This window comes from Colobus angolensis, unplaced genomic scaffold, assembly GCF_000951035.1.
Source record: "Colobus angolensis palliatus isolate OR3802 unplaced genomic scaffold, Cang.pa_1.0 Scaffold112, whole genome shotgun sequence".
NCBI classification, from domain to species: Eukaryota; Metazoa; Chordata; class Mammalia; order Primates; family Cercopithecidae; genus Colobus; species Colobus angolensis.
In genome coordinates, this window is record NW_012112253.1 from 2352810 (window position 1) to 2363567 (window position 10758).

General features: G+C 38.8%; 1 protein-coding gene across 4 annotated transcripts in view; it reads right to left on the reverse strand.

Moving 5' to 3' along the window:
* Positions 1–5339: 5339 nt before the first annotated feature.
* LRRC28 (leucine rich repeat containing 28) overlaps positions 5340–10758 on the reverse strand; it is a 128917-nt gene continuing 123498 nt past the window's right edge. For 3 of the 4 annotated variants that reach the window (XM_011957743.1, XM_011957733.1, XM_011957725.1), the window contains one exon: positions 5351–5619. In XM_011957743.1, the coding sequence (XP_011813133.1) occupies positions 5547–5619 (73 nt within the window). In that variant the 3' untranslated portion in view covers positions 5351–5546. Of the gene's footprint in view, positions 5620–10758 lie in introns of all 4 variants that reach the window. The other variant, XM_011957716.1, reaches the window with a different exon arrangement.

The following is a 10758-nucleotide window of genomic DNA, read 5'->3' on the forward strand; positions in this document are numbered from 1 at the left end:
GTTTCTGTTTCTCAGACTAGATAGAGTTCTTCTCATGAATTTTTCAATTCAGTTATTGTATTTTCAACTTCATGATTTATATTTGGTTCTTTTAAAAATAATTTTTCATTTTCTATTTAGTGAGACATTTTCATACTTTTAGTTCTTTACACACAATTTTTCTTTAGTTCTCTGAACCTACTTAAAATAGCCAATTTAAAGTCTTCATCTAAAAATCCAATGTCTAGACTTCCTCAGGTGCAGTTTCTATTTTTTATTCCTTCCATATATGGAACATACTTTTTTCTTTATGTGTCTCATAATTTTTCTGTGGAAAACTGGACATTTCAAAGAACAATGTGGCAACTCTGGAAATCATACCTACCTTTTTATCTCCTTGCTAAGGGCTTGATGTACTTGCTGGGTTTTTGGCTTGTTTAGTGACTATTCTGAACTAATTGAGTAAAGTCTATATTCTTTATAGTGCATGGACACTGAAGTCTCTGCTAGGGTCGTTTAGTGGTCAGCTAATGATTGGACAGAAATTTCCCTAAACACTACTAAGGGAGTTTTCTTACTGTGCTACGTCTCCAAGTCTGTGCTAAGGGCTCTGGGTCCCTCTTGGGGCACCACTTCAACACTGAGCCAGGAAGGTGACAGGAAGGAAGCTGCCTTTGGCCTTACTTTCTGCTTGTGTGTCAAGGTCAACCTACGGTGACAGCTCAAGATATTCTTAAGTCTTTCCTGAGCAGGAGTATAACCCTTGGCATATGCAAAGCTCTATACATACACATGACCATCTAAATTCCCAAGAATACCAGAACTTTTCGAGGTCTTTATGGACATCTCATTCCCTAGCTTTTCCTTTTACGTTTTTGGTTAGCCTATTGTCTGCTCCAAGAGTTAGCCACCACTTGAGGCAACCACAAAATTAACCAATTGCCTCTGAGTCTTTCTTGATTAACCTCCCTGGGAAAAAGGCTTTTCACACCTGGCAAGCTCCAGTCTGGTAAAATAAAGAGTCTTGCAAATGAGGTCTTCCAGGGACCTGCCTGACTGGTCAAATAATGACAATTCTCTGGGAATGAGGCTTTAAAGGAGTTCTAAATCCATTCTGCCCCCTCTAGTGGCTTCCAGGCTGCTACTTTTCACCTTCATTGTATACTGTTGGTTTTCAAGGATACAACAGAGATGGAAGGGGGAGACAGGAATAGGGCAAGTTAAAACACCACAAACCTCGTTGTTCATACCGAGATTCAATCATTTCTCTTGAATAAATACTCCACCATTGACATTCTGAGCATTCACATGGTTCAAGCTCAATTATTCTATAAACTGCAGTAACTGAGAGAGGCAACCAAACTGGATGAAGTATGAGTTTTTAGCCACACTCTAAATGAATGTTGCCATAATTTTTCAGAGGCCTGGATAATCCTTTCATTATGTATCTATTTTAAAAATCTTGGATCATTAAGACTCAAAAATCACCATGAGAAACAAAACCTGATATTCTTTAACACAGGTAGCAACAATAATCCACACTTGTTGAGTGGAAAAAACCCCGGCTAACCCTTGAAAGTCTCTTAATTACATATAGAAATAATCTCCGAATGCTACGCCTTCTGCCCAGCCACCACACTGGCTGCCAGTACTTTCTGTCTCCAAAGTACAAGGGGACCACACATACAGTCATGCTTCAAAGGCTGTGAAGCAAGCTCTTCTCCTGACCAAGAATGTCAGTCACTTGGCTATGATCAATCCCTTTTCTAGAGACACCGGCATCACTTTCAGATCTATTAGCTGATGACACAGGAAGGTAGTTCCTCCCTGTAGGCACAGTGAGACTTGAACAATTTTTTTTTTTTTTTTTTTTTTGAGTCTCACTCTGTTGCCCAGGCTGGAGTGTAATGGTGTGATCTCAGCTCACTGCAACCTCTGCCTGACGGGTTCAAGCAATTCTCCTGCCTCAGCCTCCCGAGTAACTGGGACTACAGGTGTGCACCACCATGCCTGGCTAATTTTTTGTATCTTTAGTAGAGATGGGGTTTCACCATGCTGGTCAGGCTGGTCTCAAACTCCTGACCTCAGGTGATCTGCCGTCCTTGGCCTCGCAAAGTGCTGGGATTACAGGTGTGAGCCACCGCCGAGACTTGATTTTTAGACAGACATAGAGCTATTTCAAAATACAAACTTTATAAAAACCCCCTTTGTTTGAAGCACAGACAAGATATTCACTGAGTTTCTGGGGAAATGTATGAGAACTTCAAGAGGAGCAAGCAGGAATGAATGAAAACCACAAAAATGAAGGCATAATAAAATGAGCAGGGTAATGTAAGGATCCATTTAAAGAAGAGTCTTAAAGAGAGTGTGTTTATGAGTCTGTGAAATGAATTTACATCTCAATTTTTAATTGTATCAGGTTGCATTAGTGTTGGTCCAGTTAGAAATCCATGTTCATAAATCATCATAAAAAAATGTTTTGATTTATGCTGAGGCAATGTATTGTGTTTAAGTACTTTATAGCAAAGATTAGAATTTCTGATTTTTCATTCAGGAAAGAGAAACAACTTTACTACTAATAATTTTAAAAACTGGCTTTGAAAGTCCCCAGAGACTACAAAATAGTTATATATTTTAGAGAAAATTATACGCAGAGCCTCATTATGAGGCCAACTGGTGTTGAAGCCTTTTTTTTCCCTAGACTGTAAAGATTTTAATTTGTAATGCTCAATGTAAAACAGGAGTGAGATGTACATTACACTAGTCAGACAAGCTGGAGTGTGAAAGGTCTTAGTGAAGCACGGTGACCAAAAGATGCTTAATGTACACCTCACTTTTCCATAAGAGAAGGGCCAGGTAACAAAGAAGTTCATCACTCTTATCCGTTAGCCAGAGTGGATCCTCCACCCAGGCCAGGGCTCTTTTGAATAGGGATCATTCAATTATTATGTATTTTAAGAGTGTGCTCAAAACATGTATTAACTGAAGATGCAGCATTTCATCCATACAATGTTATGTAATTAAGGTTTTTGGTATGATAACAATTGGACATACTGATGAACACTGATAGGGGTCCACTAAAATGGGCCCCCTTTGCACTACATCATATGAAGGCCTATGCTCATGAGGCTATTCTGGACTTTAAAATTTACCACTAACCACACGAGAGCTCACTGAAGTAAACTTACCTAACAGAGATACTTTCCAAGTAGCTCACTTTTTTTGCATTACTATTATTGTGTGAAATACTTTTCTACCTAGCGTAACTGTTGCTCAAGAAAACAACATATATAGTAACTTCAGATTTGCTTTTCTGCAAAGTTTTGGACACAATTCAAATACACAGCATGTAGGCAAATTTTCCCCAGTTGATAACACTCCTTTATAATATCAAAAGATTAAGAATGACATCGATGAATCCAGCATAAAATTTCCACAATGAACAGCACCAGGGAAACCATTTAAGTTCCACTTCTCATCAATTAAGTTCAGGTGCTATACCCAAGGATTAAGGTTGAGACTGCCCAAAGGTTGTCTGCCCAGCCCACTGCTGTTGTTTAACACACCGTAGTTAGGTAGAGAAAGAATGCTTGGATTGTAAGCATCTTTGTAAAATTTCAAACAAGGTAAAACTAATGTATTACCTTATCACAATGAGAATCCTGAATACCAAGTTAGCACATTTCATAGCTCCATGACATATGATTGTAGAGGATGAAATAGAAAAATGTAGCAAGACATTTACTGTCACTTAAATGATAGGTAGCAGTCACTTAGGCCTGAAGCACAATTGTGAAGTTTCATGCCACATTTTCACCGGCTAACTTATATACATGTAGAGGTTATGTTAAAACTTCAGTTATTCCAAAGGATGAAAGTGTTACATTTTGATACAGATCTTCCATTCCTATTTTACTATAAGCCTTTGAAATGTTAAGGCTGAATAGACCAAGTTATGAAAAGGGACAAGAGGAAGTAAGAACAGTGCAGATACAGTGGAAACACATGGTAACTTTCTGCCTTCTCCATTCTACGTGGATGGTGTGCTTTCCGGGCAGCAGGTGGTGTGACTGTAAAAAGATCACACATTTGCCAGTAACTATGTAGGATTTTTGGCACTGTTAGAGCATAGCATTATAAAGTCAGGGCAGCTAATAAAAATTCCATCAACCAAATTTTTGATAAGTCTGAAATTTTAAAAATATAATTTTTCTACCAAGAAAATCCTTGGTTCTCCATTCAGCCCTGCCTTTTAGAAAACTTACATCATTAAAAAACATTTTAAAAAAAGAATCACTTCACAGCAACCAGATGAACATCTGGCAGCAAAGCAACATTAAAATGCCATCCTTTGAAAGGAAGAGCAAATACGTGACTCCTTCATGAAGAGCAGTTCTTTCTGGCAGGGTGGAGGCTCACAGACTTTCTGTTTATGGACTTTTGCAGAAGTCCAAGGCTGAATTTGGACCTGCTCTTCCTGTATTTCTCAGTTGCATCTGGACAGTATGCTAAGTATACAAGAAATGAGGGTCAAAATGAAGACAATGTCGTGCATCAGGTGACTAAGTAAATGTGCACAGCTTGTACTCAGAATCATCCTGTTAAAACCTAGTAGTGGAAGTAGCTGAAGCCTGTCTTTCACATGTGACAAAAATATTTCAAAGTCAGTATAAACTTAGTCATAAACCCATCAAAAAAGAACATTGAGGTCTTATTTCAATGTGTGTTTTCTCCCCCTTTCTCATTGTATGGAAACTGTTTATATTGAGAAAGAAAAAAAAATCAGATCCTGTAAAGCTTCAAATATTCCTCAGATTCTTCTCATATAAAAAAAACTTATCAGAAAATTAAAAAATTTCAAAATCATTTTTCTGCAAACATTTTTAAAAAATAAGAAGTGTATTTTATTACAATCTACATTTTTGTTTTTAAAATCCCTCACAAAAGTCTGTTGCTACATTGTAAAACTTATAAACAAGGCTGGAACTTTCCAGAGGGTGTGTGCTCTGGGATCCTCACTGAGCCTCCATGGGAGCCTCACTTTGCCGCCAACTCAGGCACCCCACCCTGCTATTCAAGACCATTGAGGCCATGGGGTTTTCTGAAACTCCTGAAAAACTAACAAGTTTCCACTGGAGACACTGTGGAGAATATGCTCTCAGGGAAATAACTCTCTGGGGAAAACAAGGGAGAGGAGAGGAAGCATCATTGAAGGTATGCGTGTTCAAAAGGGAATCTGGCTAGATTGTCAAATCACTGTTCTCCAGGCACCTGAAACTTGCTTTAAATTAGATTTGGGGAGGCTCATCAATCTAAATGGTTTGTGTAAAAGACACACTCACATAAAAAGGAAAAACACAGAAGACAAACGGGTCCTTAATTTGGGGGAGGATATATTCCAACTTGGGGGAAGGGTGAAGGCATTTTAGCTCTGAAGCTCAATCACGACAATTCCAGAGAGTTCTGCAGTGCCCCCGCATTGGACAGGACAGAATGGAAGAGTGTGCTGGACTGGCTGGATTCCCCAGTGTCAAGCTGGCAGCGCTCCTGAGGCTCTTGAGTGTTTATCAACTCAGCAGGTCAAAAGTCTGCAGACACTGGGTGGAGCAGCAGTAAGCCACAAAACTAACAGTTGTCCTCCTGGAAGGGGAAAAGGAGAGAAGAACACTGTGAGTTCAAGATTAAAGTCTCTGATTCTTTCTGTTGAAAACTGTCTCTTTTTTTTCTTTGTTAAAATGGAGGATTAGCCATGGTCGACAAACTGCATAACAGAAATTTAAATTTCCTTTTAAAACTGAGCACTGGAATCAGGTGAAGTATATACATATGAATGTTCATTTTAATAGCAGTGTTCAGAGGATATACTATCCCTAAAGCAGAAACTAAGAAAAAAAAAAAAAATCTTTTCCACGTTACGTTTTGAATTCTGCTTACTAGAACCAACAGTGCAATCATAGAATTTGAAGTCCATTATAAAAATCATGTAACAGAAAATGTCACCAATTTAGCCAGAACACATATATACCACAGAGCTTAAACAACATAATTTTAAGGAATTTATCCTACAAATATATGTATACACATAGATTGCTCATAGAGGTCATTTCAGAATCTGAATAATACAGTTCAAAGGTCTTCCCACATATCAGAGGTTTGGACACCTTTGTGCAGTGAGTCACAAACCCCAGGGGGCCTCCGACCCACTCTGGACAGTTTCAGCTGTTAGATGCCTTGTTTTCCTGCCAGAAGTGCTATCCTCTGGTAGGGGGAGAACAGTCTCTTGTTTCCACAAGACCCCCTGTGCTGATTGTCTTCTATTTCCTCACCCCCAACACAGTCCGCCTTTCTCTGTGGCCCAGGAAGGGGACCTCTGTAGACTTTACCAGCAAAGCTGCCTCAACTGCAGCTTCTGGTTAGGCCAGCAGGAGGCACCAGCAGGGGGCTGAAGGACAGGAAGAGGGAAGGTTGAGTATTTCCACCCCACTCCCTCTCTACCTCTGGGACTGGAGATTCTATCAGGCAGGCTCCCTTTGCCACCTCTGGTTCTTGCAAGCTCCAGAGCTCCCTTTGCCCTTCAGGCCCAAGGATTAAGCATGGTAAAGGCTTCCTAATGCTTCCCTGCGTGCCTCATTATCCTTCTGGATGCTCTGCACCCTGCCCAAACTTCAGGCAATTGTCCTTCTTCATTGATTTCTCTTCAAAGTCTCAGCCAAATGTGCATTTTGTTTTCCAGCCCTGATGAACACAGTATGTATTATGAGAAGTGGCCCAACAAAGCAGCTCATCCAAGTGACATTCTAAGGTTGGGCTGGTGAGTACATGAATGGCTTTCTTACTAGGGAGAAGTGGGACCCTGCTAATCTGTAGCATGTGGTGGCATCGCAGTTACTCAAATATCACTGGAACAGAAGGTAACAGGAGGGCAAGGCATTGGGACAGCAAGTGGCTGTGGCACTTGATTGTTATGGCATCATGGTGATTCCAAGTTTGTGGGGTGAGATGGCTTCTTTTGACTGTGCTGAAGAGATTCCGAAAAGAAAATGATAAGCTTAGTCCTTGAGATCTCAACTCAAAGCATGGGTAAAGAATCAGAACGTTTTTATGGTGGCCTTATATGAATCCTTATTTTATGAATCCGCAAGGGACATGGCTGAAGCTAAAAGCAGAGGTTTCAGGATCACATGCCAGATAAAGATATATTTATGCTAAGTCTCTTATGCTAAGGTAAAAGATGCTGTTGGGAAAGAGTGGGAACTTGAGACTTGATATGGGAGCCTCTAGACAGGCACAAATCTAAGAGCCTTGACTCTCTAGCTTCTCTAAACATTTCTTCATATCAGAGACAGATCTTTCCACCTTCTACGAAAACTAGCATTCCCTTGGGTAAAAATGTTTCAATGGCTTCCTCTGTGGTGGTTATCTAAAAACTTTTCAGGACCCACCACCATCAATACTCATCGCCTCTAGGGCCAAAAAGGGTAAAATCCTAGCATGATCCAGAGATCACTGCAAGGTCTACTCCTGGAGGAAATCACGTACATGCCGATGGAGTTGCAGGATCTTGTCAAACTATATTAGCAGGAACCTGGAGGGCACACATGGAAATGGATTCTAAGTACATGAGCCAGCAAGAATGAATGTAAGATTGGATCAGGCCAACAGGGGTGCTTCACCTATAACTCAGATTATGATACATTAAGCACCTGGGAATGGTTAACAGAAGCCTTGACTCATTGGAGGCCAACAGCTGATGAGATAGCTGTGCTAGACTACCCTTACAGATTCTAGAGGGAGGATAAATGGAAATGCAGAGAGGACCCAAGGTGGCGGACCCTGCTCAGCCACCTCCTGAAAATCTCCAGGAGGGCCAAGAAGTCTTTTCTTCCCTAAGGCTAAATATATTTGCAAGGGGGAATACAAACTGGAAGTAGCAAGCACCCTTGATGCCTCAATAGATACATGATTATCAGAGGTGAGAGAGAAATCCTGCAAGAGTTCACATGCCTGCTACATCAGTGCAGTTTCAAATGGAAAAGAAGAGTTGTATCCAGAACTGCCCACTACAGAGAAACAGATACACACTTGGTGGATCCCTCTGGATTTTGGGAGAAAATATATTTCAGTGGGAACTTCTGGTTCCACCAAGATGGGGTAGGCCCCATTCTTCCCAGGTCTTCTCCACTACACCTGAAACACTCTGAACAACATACAACACAGGCAAGCTCTGAAAGGGAGAATGAAGGCAGACAGCCCAGGGACAGTGGACTTGAGGAACAACGCAGTGCTGGCGAGTTCCCTGGGTACCTTATTGCTATCTATATCTTAAACAGAATGCTGTAGAAACCTCCAATCCAGAACCAGTAACATGCCCAGATGAAATTGGCTCCAAGTAAAGCCCATACCCCCAAGCCAAAGGCCAGGGATAGGAAAATCTACAGAGACAGAAAGTAGATAAGCAGTTGCCTAGGGCTAGATATGATGGGGATAGAGGGACAGGGCAAGAGCTAAATGTTCAGGGTTTCCCTTAGGGTGAGAAAATGTCCTGAAATGGATTAGGGTGAGGGTTGCACATATCACTGAATGTACCAAGAAACACTGAATTTGTATACTTTAAATGGATGAAACTATATGATACATGAATTATCTCAATAAAGCTGTTAAGAAATAATAGAGATGAAAGGAGAAATAGATAAATCCATAAATAGAATCAGGGACTTCAATACCTTACTCTCAGCAACTGATAGAATTACTAGATAGAAAATTAGTGCAAGTACAGAAAAACTGAACAACACAATAAAAAAAAAATCTGACATATACAGAACACTATCCAACAGTGGCAGAATATACGTTGTTTTTCTCAAATGCCCATGGACCATATACCAAGTCACAGCTGAAATCTGCCCACCTGGACAGAGCTGCTAGAGCCATAAGCTGGTAGAAACACTTAAATGAGAATGTTTACAAAATGTGGGCAAAAAACCACACCTTAAAAAATTTAAAAGATATCATACAAATTATGTTGTCAAACTACAAGGGAATTAAACTAGAAATAATAAAAGATAGCTGGAAAATTCCTAAATATTTGGAAATTAAACAACTTAATTCTAAATATTTAGGTGAAAGAAGAAATCTGAAAAGAAATAAAACAAATTTTCAACTAAATGAAAATGAAATACAAGTCATCAAAAAGTAATAGGATGAAGCCAAAGCAGTACTTAAAGGGAAACTTATAGTGCTAAACACACATGTTAGAAAAGAAAGGTCTAAAATTAATAACTCATATTTCTACCAGGAAACTACAGAATGAAGAACAATTTAAGTTTAAAGCAAGGAAAAAAATCATAGAGTATGTTCTTTGACTATAATAGAATCAAACTAGAAACCAATAACAAAAAGACAAGAGGAAAATCTTCAAACATATAGAAATTAAACACCACAGTTCTTTGATCCATGGATCAAATGACCACACTTTCGCAGGTCAAAAGGAAATATCAAAGGAATTTAAAACATACACAAACTGAACGAAGATGAAAATACGATTCAAAAATCAAAGATTTTGGTACATAGGTAGAAGACAGCAGTGCTGAGGGAAATTTATAGCACTAAATGCTTACATTACAAAGAAGCTTAGATTATTGATTTGAGACTTTTCCTCTTTTCTAATGTAAGTACTTAGTGCTATAAATGTCCTCTTTTAGCTTTTAAAAACCTAAAAAAAGAACAAAATAAGCCCAAAGCAAGCAGAATAATACCAAATAATGAGGAGAAACTAATGAAATCAACCACTAGGATTACGAATAACAATAAAACTGATAAATCTTGAGCAAGACTGACAAAGATAAAAAGAGAGAACACACGAATTAATATTAGAAATGAAGCAGATGATATCACCACAGATCCTACAGCCATTAAAAAGATGTATAGGAATACCAGGGACAACTGTACACTAATAAATCTGACATCTTACAAGAAACAGTCTAGTGTCTAGAAAACTACAAACTACCAAAACTCAACTGTGATGAAATAGACAACCTGAATAGTCCTACAACCATTAAATAAATTGAATTTATCATTTAAAAAAGAAAACAAATTTCCCTGCCCAGATGGTTTCACTGAAGAATTCTAACAAAGAGTAAAAAAATGAATTTTTGAAAAGTTTTACACAATTTCTTCAGGAAAAAACAGAAGAAGAGGAACACTTCCTAACTCATTTAATGAGGCCAGTATTATCCTGACTCCAGAACCAGACAAGGATAATACAAAAACAGAAAATTACAGACCAACATCTTTCATGAATAAAGATTTTAAAATCTTCAACAAAGTATTAACAAATTAAAGAAATGTACAAAAAGAATTACACATCATGATCAAGTGGGAGTTATTCCAGGCATGTGAGGCTAGTTCAATATTTGATAATCAATGTCACCCGCCATATCAACAGGCAAAAGAAAAACCATATGATTGTATCAATGGACTCAGAAGAAGCAATTAACAAAATAGAACACTTTTTCATGATTAAAACTCTCAGCAAACTACATAGAAAGGAAATCTTCCTTAATTTAATAAAGAGAACATACCAAAAACCCATACTTATCAGTAGGGTTAACACATTATACTTAACAGATTATATTATACTTAACACATTATATATATTATTATAGTTAACACATTATACTTAACAGTGAAAGGCAGAGTGTTTTCCCTTTAAGATTGGGAACAAAGCAGCTGGGCACGGTGGCTCACGCCTGTAATCCCAGCACTTTGGGAGGCTGAGGTGGG